The following is a 19069-nucleotide window of genomic DNA, read 5'->3' on the forward strand; positions in this document are numbered from 1 at the left end:
TGGGCATTATTAGACAGACAAAGATCAGCTTTCTCAGCAAAGATTCAATCTGTCGCAGTTTAACTTTTTAAGCCCGCCACACATGAGCTACTGTGGAGCGTATATCAATGAGCTTGTCCTCTAGCAGTCGACACTCCATTTGAATGGTATCTATAACTATACACAAAAACTTCACTACAGTACAAGGGCCTTCAGTCTTATGAGCGCCAATGGTACCCAGAACAAACCCATTATCCTCTTCATTGCGTACAACAAAGTCGAACAAAATTTGCACCCAGGGGATCCTAAAAGCAAGAAATTATCCAGGTAGTGATACGCAAAAGATTAATCGGCCTCATAGTTCACTACCCACTCCAGAATGTGGGTAGTAAAGTACTGAACGTCTCGAAGCCAGAACACGAGATCGAACAGCCCATTGGAAAACAGTCAAAGTAATATTGACCCTGCCAACAAAAGCCCAACAACAAAAAGCTCCCCCGATGCACCGGTACTAAGCGGAAGACTGCTTTGATGTCATTCTTGGTTAGGAGGGCCTTCCTAAATTTCCTGACCCACCTGACTCATTGACGGAGCTACCTGTCACGTATAACATGTGATAAATGAGTTGTGATTTATTCGGTTCCTTCTTGGAAACGCGTCCCAAGGGGGAAACTCTCAAGTCTGCTAACAGTATGACAGGAAAAGAACCAGCTATCTGTCCAAACTCCACCTCCTTCCTAAACTTGTCTGTCACCACATCTGGACTAGCTAATGCAGAAACTAAATTCTAACGAATCAACTCCACCCTACCTGACCTGCAAACCACCCACAAACCCCCACGCTCAACATCTCTGCTGCTGCCCTACCGGAATACTTTTACTCCAACTGTTGTCACCCTTCTTCTGGTTAGCATCGGGCCTCTTCCCATTACGCCACTTGAAGCATATTTGTCTTTCTATATCTTCTCCTTGACCTCTGGTATTAATATGAAGAGCGCTGGAGTAAATTATAGTGAATGTGTTTGCCCGCGGGTGGCCCTGTTCCTTCTGTGACGCTCCGCCCACTTATAGAACATTTTTCCAGCAAATTGCAACTTTTATGCCGTTTGCATCTTTTCTACACCAGAAAAGTGTCGTACAAACGTTTATAAATTTCCCCCTTATAAACGTAGGTCTAATAAACACCTGCGATAAAGTCACACTTCCCTGCTCTGAAGTGCTGATCTTATGTCAAGGTAAAAACTAATCTCAATTTAATAATAAAATCAGCACAAAATACAAGCAAAAGTATGCTCTGAAATTATCTATTATATTTATGATAACATCAATAATATAAGATTAAATCAGATATGTCATTTTGCCTTTTTAGGTGTGTGATATCTATCATAAAGATCCAATATGCCTCAGAGTTTAAAAGTGCTTTTAAGCTGGCAGGATGATTAACTCTTTCTATGTCTTTGACTCGGAAGCTAGAGAGATCATCATCATTCATTCTAAAGGTGTTTGATGGGGTTGAGGTCAGGGCTCTGTGCAGGTCTCTCCGGTTTGTCCATACCAAACTCTTCAGACATGTCTTTATGGACTTTGCTTTTTTGCAGATTGGCACAGTCATGCTGATACAAGAAAGGGTCTTCCCCAAACTGTTAGCACGAAGTTGGAAGCATACAATTGTCTAAAATGTCTTTATATTCTGTAGCATTAACATTACTCTTCACTGGAAATAAGGGGCCTAGAAAACAGCCCAAGAGCATTATCTCTCCACCACAAAATTTTGCAGTCGGTACAATACAGTCAGGTAGGTAATGTTCTGCTGGCACCCGCCAAACCAAGATTACTCCATAGGCTGCCAGATAGTGAAATGTGATTCATCACTCTAGGGAACACTGCTCCATTGGTGATGGACCCTGGAGCAGATGCTCCAAAGCTCAAGCAGGTGCTTGGGATTGTGCATGGTGACCTTAGGTTTGTGTGCAACTGCTCGATTATGAAAACCCATCTCATGATGCTCATGGTGCACAGTTCTTGTGCAAATGTCACTTTCAGAGGCAGTTTGGACACTGTAGTGAGTGAGTTTACCTGGCGTTTACCTGGCCTACTGCTTTGTTACTCCTTGTCTATAGAGATTGCAAGGCTTCGTTTTATGCAACTGTTTGCAATGGATGTGGCTAAAATACATGAACTCAATAATAAGAAGGCATGTTCACACATAAGTGGGTCAATTTAATTTAAAGGAGTTTTTCCACTAAACACATGTATCCCCTATCCACAATATAGGGAATACACGAGTGATCGCTGGGGAAACGACCACTGGAATTCCCAGCGATGAGAACAGGGGACTGAAAGTCACCCCAAGTACTCTATGTTCTCTAGGAGCACTTCGGGGGACTTTCGGTCCCCTATTTTTCTCAGCACTTGGGGTCCCAATGGTGGGATCCCCAGTGATCACACATGTATCCCCAATCCTGTGGATAAGAGATGCATGCGTTAGTTGGAAAACCCCTTTAACTTATCAGTATGATGTTTGAGTGTGAGTTGAAACTCACACAAACATGGCAAGGACTTACAAACTCTATGCAGGTGTAGTTCCTGGTCAGCTTGGCACCTAAGATCAATAGTGAAATTGTGTTTGAATTTCATTGTCATCATCTGACTAAAATTGAATGTCCAACTTTTAGCACCATGTCATTTTTAGTTCAAACAGTATGCGCTGAAAATTTTTATAATGTATCTTTATTGGGTTGGTAGAGATTGGAACACCATTTTTTTATGCACAGCTCCAAATCCCTTGCAAAGAAAATGGGTGGGATTTATCAAAACTGGTGCAAAGAAAAATGGAGGAGTTGCCGATAGCAACCAATCAGGTTTAAGCTCTCATTTTTCAGAGGCCCTTTTGAAAAAGGAAAGAAGCAATCTGATTGGTGTCAATGGGCAACTACTTAACTTTTCCTTTGAACCAGTTATAATAGAGTAAATTATACAATTCTAGCTGCCTGCAGCCATTACTAGGTGGAATGTAGTGCATACTGTAAATACATTTTAATAGAGGAGCCGCAGAGAACAGATGCTTGGTATTTTTTTTTTTTTGAACAGTTGTTTAAATTATCATTTTCTGGCTTCCTGCAGCTACAACTAGGAGAAATTTTGGAGGTCATTGTTCAAATGTATTACTGAGTTCAATGAGAGTTGTATTAAGACATGTATAAATGTGTCTTCAGTGAGCTCCCCCTAGTTTCAACTGCAGGAAGACAGCATTTTATAATTTAAAGGTATTATATGAGATTAGAAAAACATGGCTGCTGTCTTCCAGAAACCGCAACACTTTTGTCGTGGGTTGTTGGGTATTAGATAGGTCTAAGATTCAAGAATGCTGCTGTTTCTGGAAGAAAGCAGGCATGTTTTTCTAATCTCATACAAACCCTTTAAATAATTGTGTGGGAAAAACAGTAGGTGAAGCTCTCTAAAAATACACAAAAAAAACACATAAAAACAGTCCCGACCACCATAGGTCCACTATTTAAACGGGTTATTCAACTTTAGTTTTTGTTTAAATTCACTTGCAAATGGGATAACACAAAAAAAAACAACCTATACTCACCCCTTTGGGTCTTCGTGATCTTTGCTTACAAGTGGTCAACATGTGTCCACTTAACGTGCCAAATTCCTGGCATCATGGCTCCAATCGATGAGCGATGCTGCTAGGAGTAAGACATGTGACCAGTGCACCCTCTGATTGGCTGCAGCGGTCACATGTTGACAACTTGTTAACCGAGACTGGGAAAACCGTTGAATTTTCAGCGCTGGTTTGCCGGGGAAAGAAGAGGTGAATACCAATTCTTTATTTGTTTTATCACACTTGCAGGTGTTTATAAAAAATGTTCACCAATCGTTTAAAAACTCTTAGCTTTCAAAATATAAAATTATCTAAAAGCTCTAGTGCACAGCATTTGAAGTCGAAGCGCAGGAAGAACGACCACAGCCTGTTACTGTCATCTCTCCCCCTGCATAGCCTTCCAGTGACCCTTGGGGGATAACAGAGGATATTTCGGTATATTTTTTTACATTTTATGATTTTATATTTGTGTATGTCTAAATTGGGAAAAAGTATATGGACGTTATAGAAGGGAGTCCTTTGCTCAGGACCACCCTCTACGTGCCAGAATGAAGAGGTTCTCTGTAAGAGGAGCTCCTGCTTTAATGGACTCAGCGTGTCCATTGCATTACATGGACGGACATTCATTTGACTGCTGTGTTCCTCCTAATTAGCCAGGGGATTCATTATATACATTATAATGTATTGCATGATTTCTCTCTCCAATACGCCTTTTTACGGCAGTCACTAACAGGCTTTAGGCTAATCCACTGCCTTTTCACGGCAGCCCAGTCTAAGGCCTCATGCACACGTCAGTATTCTGGTCAGTATTTTGCTTTAGTATTTGGAAGCCAAAACCAGCAGTGGAACATAAACAGAGAAAACCTATAATGGAAAGATTTGCACCTCTTCCATGTTTTGGACCCACACCTGGTTTTGGCTTCCAAATACTGAAGCAAAATACTGACCAGAATACTGACGTGTGCAGAGGGATTAGGTCCTGCACGGGTGTACCGTGCAGGACTCAAAGTGCATGTAAGTCATAGAATCCCAGAGTAGAAGTGAGCACCAGTGTAGTAAGTATATGAACAAATAATTAATTCAATAAGTATAATAAGGGCCTCATGTACACGAATATGTTTGGTCTGTGATATACGGACCATATGTCGGCTGCATTTCCCAGACCTAACACAGTTCAGGGAGCTGAAGTTTCTAGCATCATAGATAACTATGATGCTAGGAACTCCGGCTCCCTGCGGAAATACTGTCACATACTGAAAACAGGATTACAGTACGGGACAGTATTTTCATGGAGAGGCAGGGACTCCTAGCATTATAGATAACTATGATGCTAGGAACTCCGGCTCCCTGAACTGTGTCCGGTCCGGGAAATGCGGCCGACATACGGTCTGTATATCACGGACTAAACACGGTTGTGAGCATGAGCCCTAACTAAATAATCTTGGAAAAACTATCCTATTTTATGGTATTTTTTAGTGGTACTATCTTTAGGTATGTATACATTAACATTTACCTTTTATTGAGCTGGGGAGATGCAAAAATTTTTTTATTTTTTTTACTTTATTGATTTAACACCTATTTATTTATTTCTGTCCCACTAGGGAGTTTTTACTGCTGATCTTACTTTTAAAATAATAATGCATTAGAATACCTACGCATACGAAGGGCTTTTTTTTTACAGTTAGTGTGAAGCTGACAATAACTTATTAATAGGCACTTGCTGATGGCAGCCCAAGGGGTCCCCAGTAGATACAGCAACCCTTCTATTCCCTGCAATTGCGTCAATGATTGCTTGACAAAGGAAGTTTCCTGCCTTTGTTGACACCTTTACATGCCACAGTCGCTTTTTGACTAAAGGGTTAAACTGCTGGGATAGGTGTTATCGCAGGTCTCGGGCGTTACCACAGAATGTGTGGGCAGGGCCTACAAAAAAAAATGCAGCTCAAACAATGCTCAATTGCACTATGATTGGTAAGGAGAAATGACCATCATAGCCAAGAGGCCAGACCGAGCTGGGAGAGGCTCCTCATGTTGTGTTCCTTCTGCTGAATGTATGCCATAGAATTTCAAAAATCCCCAGTTGACTCCCATTGAAAAAAAAAATGTATGCTGCATAAAGCAGTATATGCTTTTTATGGGATGCCCTTGTAATGGAAAGCGTAGTCAACTTCGCTTTACAATACAGATTAAAAAATGGACACCATTTGGGCATATCTTGGATCCATAGAAGTCTCTTTATATACATTGAGAGCAATTGCAGGCATATACATCGACTGCGACACTACAAACGTAGCCTTACTCAGCGCCTGCCCACATGACTCAGCCAGCAAATAAGTGTGCAAACCATGGGTGAAATTAAAACAGGTTCCTTGCTCTCTACAGAGATGTGCCTGAGGCATGAAAAGTGTGCATTTAAAAAACAATTTAAACACACCAAATACACCATATGCTGTATTTATGGGGATTTTATCTACGTATTTATTTTTGCATATTAGTCACACAAATAGCTCCCATAGGAACAGTGCCACACAGTGCCCATATGAATAGTGCCATACAATAGGGATAAGAGCTGCAAAATTGTGGCCATAGAAATAGTGGTATACAAATTGTGCGAATATGAATACTGCCACACAAATACTGCTCACAGAACTAATACCATACTGTGTCCAGAGAAATAGCGCTATACAGTGTCCACAGCTAAGGTGCCATGGTTCCCACAGTGCCAGCCACATAGCGCTCTAGTTGTTTACCTGACCTTTATCCCAATCCAGTGGTGCCTAGGAGTTTTGGAGTGCAGCGTAAGCCTTCGCATTATGTTGGCCTATATTGGGAGATGTAGAATGAAAATATAGAGCCATGTAGGCCATTGGCCAATACTGACCTACGACTCTGTGGAAACAAGAGCGGTACTCTGCCAACAATCAGATCTGCAATTTGGTCATTATTTGATCAACCTGATCAGAAGAACCAGGCTGAACAGGACAAATTCTATCACTGATGCAAACAAATGAATAAAAAAGTTTGTTTATAATGCTTTCGGTATATCATTTTTATTGTTTTTCTGTGTTTTATTTTGTTTTCACAGGAGGATTTTTTTTTGGGCATAAACCCTGCAGACATATGCTATTGTCTTCCATTATAAAACCAAAACCCTTTTACATTTTGCTGTGCCACAGGCAAAGCTATTCGGTACCCTCGATAAAGTTTGCCCTATAGAAACTTAAGGGCACATTTCAGTGTTTAGGTTCATTTGCACGGGCAGATAAACTATCCGTAACGAGCAACGATCCACAATAAAGAAAGTCGATCGGTGCTCGTTTACTTTTATTTTCATGTATCAATAATTGCGAGGGGATTCGTACAAACGATTGTTGGTGCGATCGTTCTTTCAAACCCCCTATTATACACATTAAATTATTGTTGGCAGCACATGCTGTTTACACGAGGGGGTGTCCTGCTGGCAAACAGTAATTTTTAAGGCCGCATTAAAAATGCAACCGACAAACGAGCTGCGGGCAAGTTTAAACTGGTCAATGATTGGGAACGCACATTCATACCAATGATCGTTCCATGTAAAAGAACCTTTAGTTTGTGTCACAAGATAAGACAAATGATGCAAATGCAATGTAAACATAGCTTTAGCTTGTATTATTAGTCGGTGAAGAACCTCTTATATACCTAGTTTAGATGTTTTTTTTATCTCAACATAATAAGTGACCATATCCTTCAGGATATTTGTCTTTTTTTTCCCTCCATAGAATATACTGCACTCATATCTATAATTCATACTGGTACCTGCAGAGTGTAGAGCTCACATCTAAGAGTAAATACATAATGTTGGACACTTCTTTGCTTCCTGTACAGTGCTCAAACCATTACGGAGTAAAACAAAAATACTCCTCTAAAGCATATTTTCCTATAGAAATTTCATCACACAAAAATGCGCGTGAACCAGAAACATTTACTGCATATCTGATAATAGTAACACAATTCATTTTAATTTATGACCTAATTATTTTTGGGAAATATCATACTGTTCACTCTGGTATTATGTTTTTGTTTTTTTTCAAGTATCCATGACAGTTATGACTGATCCTTTTTGTAACAGATACCATTATTAATTTCTGTTTTTTACATAGCACCAACATATTTTACAGTGCTGTAAAGGGATTGCCATCACTTATCAGTCGCTATCCCCAATGGGGCTTACAATCTAAATTACCTTTCTCAAATACACAGGCCTATCAGTATGTTTTTGGAGTGTGATAGTTAACCAGAGAACCCAAGCAAGACAGGTAGAACATACAAACTCCATGCAGATGTTGTCCTTGGTTGGATTTAAACCAAAAACCCAAGAGTTGCAGGGCAACAGTGCTAACCACTGAGCCACCGTAGAATTGTAAGGTTTCAGATGAGTAGAACGGCACACTAGACTGTGTTATTCAGCTTGCCAGGTGCTATGGAAACCTAATGGAACAGAACCGAGATGCCAGTGTGAACAGAGCCTTAGACTGTACGTGCTTCTATCACATCTATTCACATAAATTAGCACTACGGTCCCTTCATTCTCAGGATCGATGAGATTCCCAGAATTCGGACCATAAAGGGATAGCATATCCTAGCGATATCACTTAATAAGATGGAAATAAACCTTTAAGTCATCTATGGCTTTAAAATGTTTGTTTCTTCTTACAAAATAAAGCAGAACATTGCAGTATTATTATAACAACATCTAGAACCCTCTGCAGGAATCCCTTTGTTTCTCTATGGGTGCCCCCTTACCCACGAAGCACTGTGAGTGTCGAATTAACATATTAGTACATATAATCTGCATTATATAATTGACATATTATCATGGACTGTATGGTGTTTGTGTACAGGTAGAGGTTTCCTTAAGGAGGCACCCTTCCCAAGAGCCACCTTTAGGTCTAATGCCTGCTGGATGTACTGAAGGAATATAAAATGGTGCTCACAGCCGTTAACACCGGTTTCTCTTATTGTTTTTACTCTTATTACGGACTCAAAGGGCTGACTCATCTTGTTTTTCATTAGTAAAATAATAAATATACATTATAGGGTAAATTACAGGTGAATTTTGGTAAATATTAAAATGGTCATTGGCAGCAGACCCTATCCACAGCCCTGCTTTTATAAGGAACATGTTTGCAATCCCTCATTTTTCTGACAGTAAATCAGTGTATATATGAATATGCTACATCAATAAAAATAAAGTGTTTTTATTGTTGAGGTTTAATATACAGCTTTAATATGTTAAGAAACTCAAACACGATGTCTGCTTTTTTTTTTTTTCCATATTCAATTTACAAATCAAATTTTGGACAGGGAAACGTATGTATCTAATTTAATGTACATTACAGGATGCAATGTTTCTCCAGCAGCTTTGAAACTTGGCAAGAAAAGTTCTAAAGAGTTTAAGTGCAGTAAAAGACAAAGGCAGAGTAAAAAAAAAAAAAAATCAATATGATTTTCCAGCCAAGACCTAAAAAATTCAAGATTAAAAACAAAAAGATGCCTACTCCACGGGGCAGGCGGAAGTTTATAAAAAAACTATTTCCAGACAAGTGATAACAAAACGGTGTGAAAAGAGTCCATCGAAAATTGCCTTGCGGGCTGTCTGCACCAAGGTAACATAGAAAATTAAAAAAGGAGTTCAACAGTTCTGAAATGGTACAGTCTCCAACGCGCTGCATCGTCAAAAGTGTTATAAAATGCTCCCACCTCTAATAAAATGCCAAGTTAATAAAGCAATAGTACAAAATAATTATAATAATAACCAGCTTAAAATATCATCATTGCTTTGTCTATTTTCCAACAAATTTATGCAAGATCAGACTATATATACTTGGGTGGTTTCTTCCATTAGAGAAAATGTGTCCATTTGGTCTGTAGAGTTAATGCACAGTAAGTCAAACATGGCATTCCACTTCCAGATAACGCTGCTTCCACACCAAACCATTGCTCGAGGTTCCACCGTCATGTCAAGTAACTTACACAGCTTCCTTTCCTTATACAGTGCAGGGTATATGGGCTGAGAATCTGGAGCCGCTCGAGTTCTACTCCAGTTCACTGTCATCTCTCTCTGAGTTTATTGCTGTGCAGTAGTTGGGTTTATTTGATGGTCTGTAGCCCGGCAGGCACACGCACTTGTATGAGCCCTCTGTGTTAATGCACTTAGCATTTTTACAGAGAGACATCCTACTGTTCAGCTCGTTGCACTCGTTGACATCTACAATGGAACAGAACAGGTAAAGCGATCAGTTCTTCCTTCTATAAAGATATATTACATTCTACCTTACTGATGTATTCCATGTCACTAACACAAGTGTTATTCATTGTGACTGCCTCCTGTTAAGGGCCACAGGTTGTGCATCTGTGTCACAGGATTATTCTTAAACTACAAAAAAAAAATCTGTTGCTTTGGTCTTACCAGACATACTACAAATCTTTAAAAGGTGTTTGAAAACTATAATAATAATAATAATTCTAATAATAATAAAAAAAATCTTAAAATGTGTACATTTAATTTGAAGCCAAAAGGATTAATTTATTTATAAACCAATAGTCCACATTTGCTAAGCAGTTTATTCTTTTTTAGATACAGCTGCACTGTATTCCGTATACATAACAGCTGTATCCAGCGCTAAATCCTGCTCCCGTCACGTCCGCAAGACTGACTGGTTCAGTGAAAGCGGGTCTTGACACGCAGGACCCACCTGTTATCTTTAGATGTGATCGATTACAGATTACAGGTGGATCCTGCATGTCGGACCTGTCAGGTCCGCGGGACTGATTGATTCAAGACATAGCGAAAGATACAGCTGCTCTGTATAGAGAATACAGAGCAGCTGTATCTAAAAAAGTAAAATACATTTTCAATAAAGACTAATTAAAAAGTTACACCAAGCACACTGACTGACCGCGTTATGAAAGAAAAAAATGCCCTTCAAAGGTGTACACAGCCTTTAAGGTCACATTTATTAAGTAAAATGGTAACTAAACTTTCAATAAACTTTAGACGTGTCATATCAAAAGTTTTGATTGTGGGGGTCCGAGCACTGAGACCCCCACCGATTGCGAAGACAAAGCGGCAGAAGCGCTGGGCCGTATCAATTCTGATCGGCTTTCCGAGGAAAGCCGAGCCAGTGGTGTACGGGCTCAATAGAAAGGGTGCCCTATTCAAAAACACACACTTATTATTGGCAATTCATGGATCTAATTCTTACCAACACAAGTCATCTTCATGATGTCCAAGTGGTATCCATCGAAGCAGTCACAAGTATATCCTTCCTGCACCCGCACACATCTACCGTTTTCACATCCATTGAGGATGCCACACTCCTCAGCTTGCAGCTCCTCGTACTTGTCACTTTCTTCACCTACAAAGACAGAGAATGATTACGACTCGGCAAGTGGAAATCATCTGATGTTTAGTGCACAGTTAATGAATGATTCCTGACCACTTCTACATATATATTACTATGTCATAAAACACAATTCATTAAAATGCTGTCAGGAAACAACCATGTTCAATATGTCCAGTAATTTCGCTCAAAATTTGTAAAATATTTTGTTATATTAAAAGCATTAATATACATGTTGCTTGTCTTCATATTACAAGTATCACTGAAAGTAGTTGGAAAGGGGTTTCCAGGACTCTAATATTGATGACCTATCCTTATGATAGGTAATCAATATCAGATCAGTTAGGGTTAAACTCCCAATACCCCCACCGATCAGCTGATTGAAAGGGATACAACGCTCATGTTTTAGTGGCTGTGTCTGGTATCACAGCTCAGTCGCATTTACTTGAATAAGACTGATCAGCAATGAGCTGCAATACCAGGAACAGCCACTACCAAATGTACACAGCGGTGCCTGGTAAACAAAGTAGGAGGATGTAGAGCTCACTGGAGCGCCACAGCCCCTTTAATTAGCTGATCGGTGGGGCGCTGGGAAATAGAGATATTGAGTGCCTGAGTTTTGTGTTTTTTTTTAATGTTTTATTCAGCCGGTTATCTTGGTGCAAAAGATTCTATATTTCCACAGACAATAACCATAAATGCCAGTTATTACAATTCAACAAATATTTTCACCCAAATTTCCACAAACCCTAAATGGCATATACATTTGAACTGTTATGAAAAGTTACATCTTCCTGCTCTCCCTTTTCCCACTGCTCTTCCCGTGTGAGGACTTGTTCACGCAGTGCAAATTTGGTGCTGTTTGATATATTTATATTATGCCAAACCAGAAGTGGATCAAAAAAAGAAGAAATATATAAATAAAAGACTAAAACTTACTTAAAATAGGTGACTGCTATCTATGTTGGCCTCTTGAAAAGAACTCTTTAAAAACAAACCTGTATATTCTTATGTATATGTCTGTAATGTACGAATGTAATATAAATGACACCTTAATGCCAGAAGAGGGCAGCAAAACTCTACACTGAACATGGCTATATACCAAAAAGTATTATTTGAGTTTGGAAGTTTGCCGTAATAATTTTTTTATATTTCTCAGTACAAATACAATAACTACATAAATTAAATGTATCAAAATGAATAATAAAAGTGGCAGCATAAAACATTTCACTGATGACAGAGCCAGCATACAATAGTGTCCCCATAACAGAACCAGCATGCAATAGTGTCCCCATAACAGAACCAGCATGCAATAGTATCCCCATACCAGAACCAGCATACAATAGTGTCCCCATAACAGAAACGGCATGCAATAATGTGCCGATAACAGAACCAGCATGCAATAGTGTCCCCATAACAGAAACGGCATGCAATAATGTCCCGATAACAGAACCGGCATACAATAGTGTACCCATAACAGAAACGGCATGCAATAATGTCCCCATAACAGAACCAGAATGCAATAGTGTCCCCATACCAGAACCAGAATGCAATAGTGTCCCCACACCAGAACCAGAAGGCAATAGTGTCCCTATACCAGAACCAACATGCAAGTGTCTTCATAACAGAACCAGCATGCAATATTGTCCTCATAACAGAACCAGCATGCAATAGTGTCCCCATACCAGACCCAGCATGCAATAGTGTCCCCATACCAGAACCAACATGCAATAGTGTCCTCATAACAGAACCAGCATGCAATAATGTGCCGATAACAGAACCAGCATGCAATAGTGTCCCCATACCAGAACCAACATGCAAGAGTGTCCTCATAACAGAACCAGCATGCAATAGTGTCCCCATACCAGAACCAACATGCAATAGTGTCCCCATACCAGAACCAACATGCAATAGTGTCCTCATAACAGAACCAGCATGCAATAGTGTCCCCATAACAGAACCAGCATGCAATAGTGTCCCCATAACAGAACCAGCATGAAATAATGTGCCGATAACAGAACCAGCATGCAATAGTGTCCCCATAATAGAACTAGCATGCAATAGTGTCCCCATAACAAAAACATCGTGCAGCAATGCCGGAGGCATCATGAAATAGTGCATTATAAAAGAACCAACCTGCAACACGTAAAAAAGTAGGAAGAAGTCTGTGACAGAAGCTAAGCCCTGGGGCACCACAAGAACCCCCCAATCTATGTCACAAACTCCCCTATAGAACACGTACCACAAGTTGAGAAACTAGTCTCTATACAATTCTGTTTTATATGGGAGATCAGGGTCCTTGTTGGTAATGCCAATTATGCTGTCGACATCCGTGGGAAAAAAACATTCCACTTTGACTTGCCATGTGCTTTTTAGCCACTCGCGTCACTTATGTCATTAGTTAAAAAGGAACACACTTCAGTGTAGTAATAGAATATACAGTATAAGGGCTTGTCCACACACAACGGAATTGCTGCAGAAAATTTCTGCAGCAATTCCATTGAAAGTCAAAGGCTTTCCGCTGCAGCAAAAACGCACCATTTCCTGCAGTTTTTACGGCAGAAAATGGTGCAGAAATTGCTGCGTTTTTCCCAATGTTAGGAGATAGAGACATCTCCTCGGAAAAAAACACAGTAATTCTGCACACTTTCCGCAGCAAGAATTGACATGCTGCGGTCTGAAAAATACGCACCGATCAATTCCGGTTCGGAAATTGTACGCAGAATGTGAATGAGATTTGTTAAATCTCATCCACTATGCTGCTACTGTATTCTGCTGCGTTTATTCCGGCCGAAATTTCGGCCGGAAAAAACACGGCAATTCCGGGGCGTGTGGATGAGCCCTAACTATAGTTTCACACGGGCAGATTTCATGCCCATTAACGATCACCGATGGAGCAACGAATTTACATGGAGCAATCATTGTGGAGTATCTGGACAAGTAAGTTTGTAGCCTTAACTACCAACAACTACTTTATAGCTTTTCATCAGACATGTACATGCAGTTATACACAGTCGAGTCACATTATTATGACCACCAGCTAATATCCAGAGTAACCGCCGTGTGCAGCACGGACAGCAGCTAGACGGGCTGGGAGTGACTCAATAAGGTGCTGGTAGGTTGTCTCAGGTATCTGGAGCCTTGCTGACTGCAGTGTATCCCACATTTGCTGGAGGGTGTGTGGGGGAGGATCCATATAGCGAACAAGACTATCGAGGTGGTCCCACAGATACTCAATTGGGTTCAAGTCTGGCAAATTAGGGAACCAGGGAAGTACTTGGAAGTCTTGTTCGTGCCCTTCCAACCACTGTCAGACATTTCTAGCCGTGGGACATGTCGCATTGTCTTGCTGGAAGATTCCATTTGCCCCAGGGAAGACAAACAGCATGTATGGGTGGACGTGATCTGCAATGATGGATTCATACAAAAATTGGTTTGGAGTGTCTTCCACATGGATGAGTGGGCTCAGGGAATGCCATGCAAAAAATTCCCCAGACCATAACACTGCCTCCACAATCTTGTGTTCATCCAGCAATGGTTGCAGGGTGTTTGTTCTCTGAGGTGTCTCGTCTGACACGCCAACGTCTATCCGTTAGATAAAGCAGAACACATCACTCATCGGAGAAGGCAACACTTTGCCAATCATCGGTGGTCAAATTCCAATACTGCCGTGCAATTTGAAGCCTTTTTTCCCGATGCACCTTTGTTATCATAGGAGCAGTGACCATCCGTCCGATTCAGAGCCCCATACACAGTAGGGTTTGCTGAACTGCTGTTTTAGACACGTCTGGTAGCCCCCTAGTTGATTTTCACGGTGAGCTGCTCCACTCTAGTGTGTTGTTCAGCCCTTGCGCACCTTCGTAGCCGACGTTCACCTGTCACATCAATGGCCCATTGTGCTCCGCAGTTTCCTGGTCGGTTATTCCCAATGGTGCCATTTATCCACTCACAATACACTTTCATCACAGCCACTGGCGTAGCTATAGGGGTCGCAGCGGTCGCAATTGCGACCGGGCCCCGAAGCCAGGGGGGCCCACGGCCCCCCGCACCACATCAATAAAAAGTTACTATAGTAACTCGGGCCTCGGGCCCCTGTTACTATAGTAACATACTTTACTTACCTTCCTGGTTCCGGATCGCAGCGGAGGTCCTGACGTCAAGCGCTGTGCGCAGCGCATGACGTCACAGCCCTATGCCGCCGCGCACAGCATCGAGACGACAGAACTCCCGCCGCGGCCGAAGAGGAAGGTAAGGTTAGCCCTGACTGGCGGGGTCTGACTCCCGGGACCCGCCAATCAGCTGTTTTGAAGGGGCCGCAGCACTCGTACGAGAGCTGCTCCCCTTCATTCCTGTCACTTCATTCCGGTCACACTGTGAATCGGTGTCGGCGATTCACAGTGTGGGCGAGTAGTGAAATGAAGGGGAAGCAGCTCTCGTACGAGTGCTGCGGCCCCTTCAAAACAGCGGATTGGCGGGTCCCGGGAGACACATCAGCTATTGATGGCCTATCCTGTGGATAGGCCATCAATGTTTAGGGACTGCACAACCCCTTTAAGCCTACGATGTAGCAGGCTTAGGGGGCCCATGAGACCGGATCACAGATTGTGTGATCCTGTCTGCTGGGCCCTGTATCTAAGCCAATCACATGGTAGGCTTAGATACATGGCCCATGCGTGATCCTGTCTGCTGGGCCCTGTATCTAAGCCTACCACACTGTAGGTTTAGATACAGGGCCCCAGCACACACTAATCTTATACTGTATAAGATTACTGTCTGCTGGACCCTGTATCTAAGCCTACCTTGTGGTAGGCTTAGATACAGGGTCCCACAGACAGTATCACACATGGGCCCTGTATCTAAGCCTTAGGGTATGTGCACAGACACTAATTACGTCCGTAATTGACGGACGTATTTCGGCCGCAAGTACCGGACCGAACACAGTGCAGGGAGCCGGGCTCCTAGCATTATAGTTATGTACGACGCTAGGAGTCCCTGCCTCGCTGCAGGACAACTGTCCCATACTGTAAACATGTTTTCAGTACGGGACAGTTGTCCGGCAGCGAGGCAGGGACTCCTAGCGTCGTACGTAAGTACGACGCTAGGAGCCCGGCTCCCTGCACTGTGTTTGGTCCGGGACTTGCGGCCGAAATACGTCCGTCAATTACGGACGTAATTAGTGTGCACATACCCTAACACATGTGTTACTAATCATTTTTTGTGTGTTTTCTTACAGGTTCGGTCGTTGGACTACGGCGGATTCCAGGACTACTTCGATGACAGCCTTTTTTTTATTAATAAAATGGTTAATGAGGGTTGTGTGGGTTTTTTTTATTTCAATAAAATATTTTTTCTATGTCTTTGTGTTTTTTTTAAACTATGTTATTACCGCCTTAGTAATGGCCGCCGGCTGATTGACAGTATCCATTGCTAAGGCGGGGCTTAGTGTTAGCGGATGCAGAGGCTAACACTAACCCCCTTTATTACCCCGGTACCCACCACCACCAGGGGTGCTGGGAAGAGCCGGGTACGATCCAGTACCTGATCATCTGTAGTGATGGTCGGCCACTGGGGTGGCCGCAGGCTGGTATCAGGAGGGGAAAGGCCAAAAACAGTGGCCCTTCCCATCCTGGTAATGCTGCCTGCTGCTGCTTTATTGTATCTGGCTGGTTATGAAAATGGGGGGGGACTCGACGTCATTTAAAAAAAATAAAAATAAAAAATAATTGGAAAGAACGATGTCGGGTCCCCCCCAATTTTCATAACCAGCCAGATACAACACAGCAGCAGCAGGCAGCATTACAAGGGTGGGAAGGGCCACTGTTTTTGGCCTTCCCCAGCCTAATACTACCAGCCTGCGGCCACCCCGGTGCCTGCCCGTCACTACAGATGGTCGGGTACTGGTTTGTACCCGGCTCTTCCCAGTACCCCTGGTGGCGGTGGGTACCGGGGTAATAATGGGGTTTAGTGTTAGCCTCTGCACCGGCTAACATTAAGCCCCGCCTTAGTAATGGAGATTGTCAATCAGCCAGCGGCCATTACTAAGGCGGTGATAATAAAGTTTAAAAAGATACAAGCACATAGAAAAAATATTTTATTGAAATAAAAAAACACAACCCTCATTAACCATTTTATTGAGAATAAAAAAAACGCCGTCATTGAAGTCCTCGTATCCGAAGTCCAACAACCGAACCTGTAAAAAAACACAAACACACAAAAATAATCAGTAACACATAAAGAAGCAAAATTATTATTCTTACCTATCCTGGGTCCAGCGCTGGAGCCGCAATGTCAGCGAGCTGGGCCCTGTATCTAATCCTATCATGTGTGATACAGTCTGCTGAGCTGTGTATCTAATCCAATCATGTATGATACTGTCTGCTGGGCCCTATATCTAATCCGATCATGTGTGATACTGTCTGCTGAGCCACTGTATCTAATCCGATCATGTGTGATACTGTCTGCTGAGCCACTGTATCTAATCCTATCATGTGTGATACTGTCTGCTGAGCCACTGTATCTAATCCTATCATGTGTGGTACTGTCTGCTGAGCCACTGTATCTAATCCTATCATGTGTGATACTGTCTGCTGAGCCACTGTATCTAATCCTATCATGTGTGGTACTGTCTGCTGAGCCACTGTATCTAATCCTATCATGTGTGGTACTGTCTGCTGAGCCACTGTATCTAATCCTATCATGTGTGATACTGTCTGCTGGGCCACTGTATCTAATCCTATCATGTGTGATACTGTCTGCTGAGCTGTGTATCTAATCCTATCATGTGTGATACTGCCTTCTGAGCCACTGTATCTAATCCTATCATGTGTGATACTGTCTGCTCAGCCACTGTATCTAATCCTATCCATAGTTTATAGGGTCGTAGTGCTATAGATATGCTATGCTGTCTCATATACACACTTTTTTTTGGGCGGACACATATGTATTGGGGCTATTTCCCGGACATTTTAAGCCCTGAGGGTATGTTCACACGGCAGCGTCCGTTACGGCTGAAATTACGGTGCTGTTTTCAGGAGAAAACAGCACCGTAATTTCAGCCGTAATGGCATGTGCAGGCGTCCTTTGCTGCGTCCATTACGGAAGTAATTGAAGCTGGTTTTCCATGGAGTCCATGGAAAACGGCTCCATTTACGTCTGAAGAAGTGACAGGCACTTTTTTACACGCCGCCTTTTGACAGCGGCGCGTAAAAAAAAAATGACCGTCGGCACAGAACATCGTAAGACCCATTCAAATGAATGGGCAGATGTTTTCCGACGCTTTTGAGCCGCATTTTCGGACGTAATTCAATGCTAAAACGCCCAAATTACGTCCGTAAATAGTGTGTGTGAACCCAGCCTTAGTGACGCCCCGGCTGCTAGTGCTGCATTGTTGGGTCACTTAGGAGACCCAGCGATGTAGCTGAAAGCGGACCGTCGGCCATGATAAGTTTGCGGGGGGGGGGGGGCCCAGTAAGAATTTTTGCATCGGGGCCCATGAGCTTCTAGCTACGCCCCTGACCACAGCAGCACGTGAACAGTTCACAAACTGCGCTTTTTGAGAAATACTGCCACCCTTGGCACAAAAGCCAATAATCATCCATTTTTGAAACTCTGATAAATCGCCTTTTTTACCCATGACAACAACAAGTGATATGTGTTCAGACAGCCTATCGCACACCTTATATACCCACCAAGCCAGCCCACGACACATCACTTCCTTCATGGGCTACACACTGCCGACGTCAAAAGTTGGAGGTGGTCCTAATAATGTGACTCGACTGTGCATAAGGCGCCTATGGTCTTCAGAAGTTTGCATGTAAATTTTAGACTGCTTTCACATGAGCATAAGGCTGCTTTTTTCGCCCGTATTTCGAACACAACATGAGGACAGTCCATGGTTGATTAGAACAGGAGTTAGGGCACTATAAGCTTCTTTGGTGCTCTAACTCCCGTGTTGCAAATAAGTGAAAAGAATGTGTCCCAGTCTAAAACCGCAGAACATTCATCACGGCCAAACATGTTTTCTGGGTTGTGTGTTGCTCAGGGTTGAGCCACAATTACTGCAGAGACATTTGCAAACTTTTCTAGCTGTGATTTATTAA

The 19069-nt window shown here is 42.2% G+C and overlaps 1 protein-coding gene across 2 annotated transcripts in view; it reads right to left on the bottom strand.

Annotated features, from left to right (window-relative positions):
* Positions 1 to 8804: 8804 nt before the first annotated feature.
* LTBP1 (latent transforming growth factor beta binding protein 1) overlaps positions 8805 to 19069 on the bottom strand; it is a 380067-nt gene continuing 369802 nt past the window's right edge. For both annotated transcript variants that reach the window (XM_075862823.1, XM_075862821.1), the window contains 2 exons: positions 10833 to 10985; positions 8805 to 9835 (listed from right to left, as the gene is read on the bottom strand). In XM_075862823.1, coding sequence (XP_075718938.1) covers positions 9663 to 9835; positions 10833 to 10985 — 326 coding nt within the window. In that variant the 3' untranslated portion in view covers positions 8805 to 9662. The remainder of the gene's footprint in view (positions 9836 to 10832; positions 10986 to 19069) is intronic.

The sequence above is a fragment of the Rhinoderma darwinii genome, chromosome 4, assembly GCF_050947455.1.
Source record: "Rhinoderma darwinii isolate aRhiDar2 chromosome 4, aRhiDar2.hap1, whole genome shotgun sequence".
NCBI classification, from domain to species: Eukaryota; Metazoa; Chordata; class Amphibia; order Anura; family Rhinodermatidae; genus Rhinoderma; species Rhinoderma darwinii.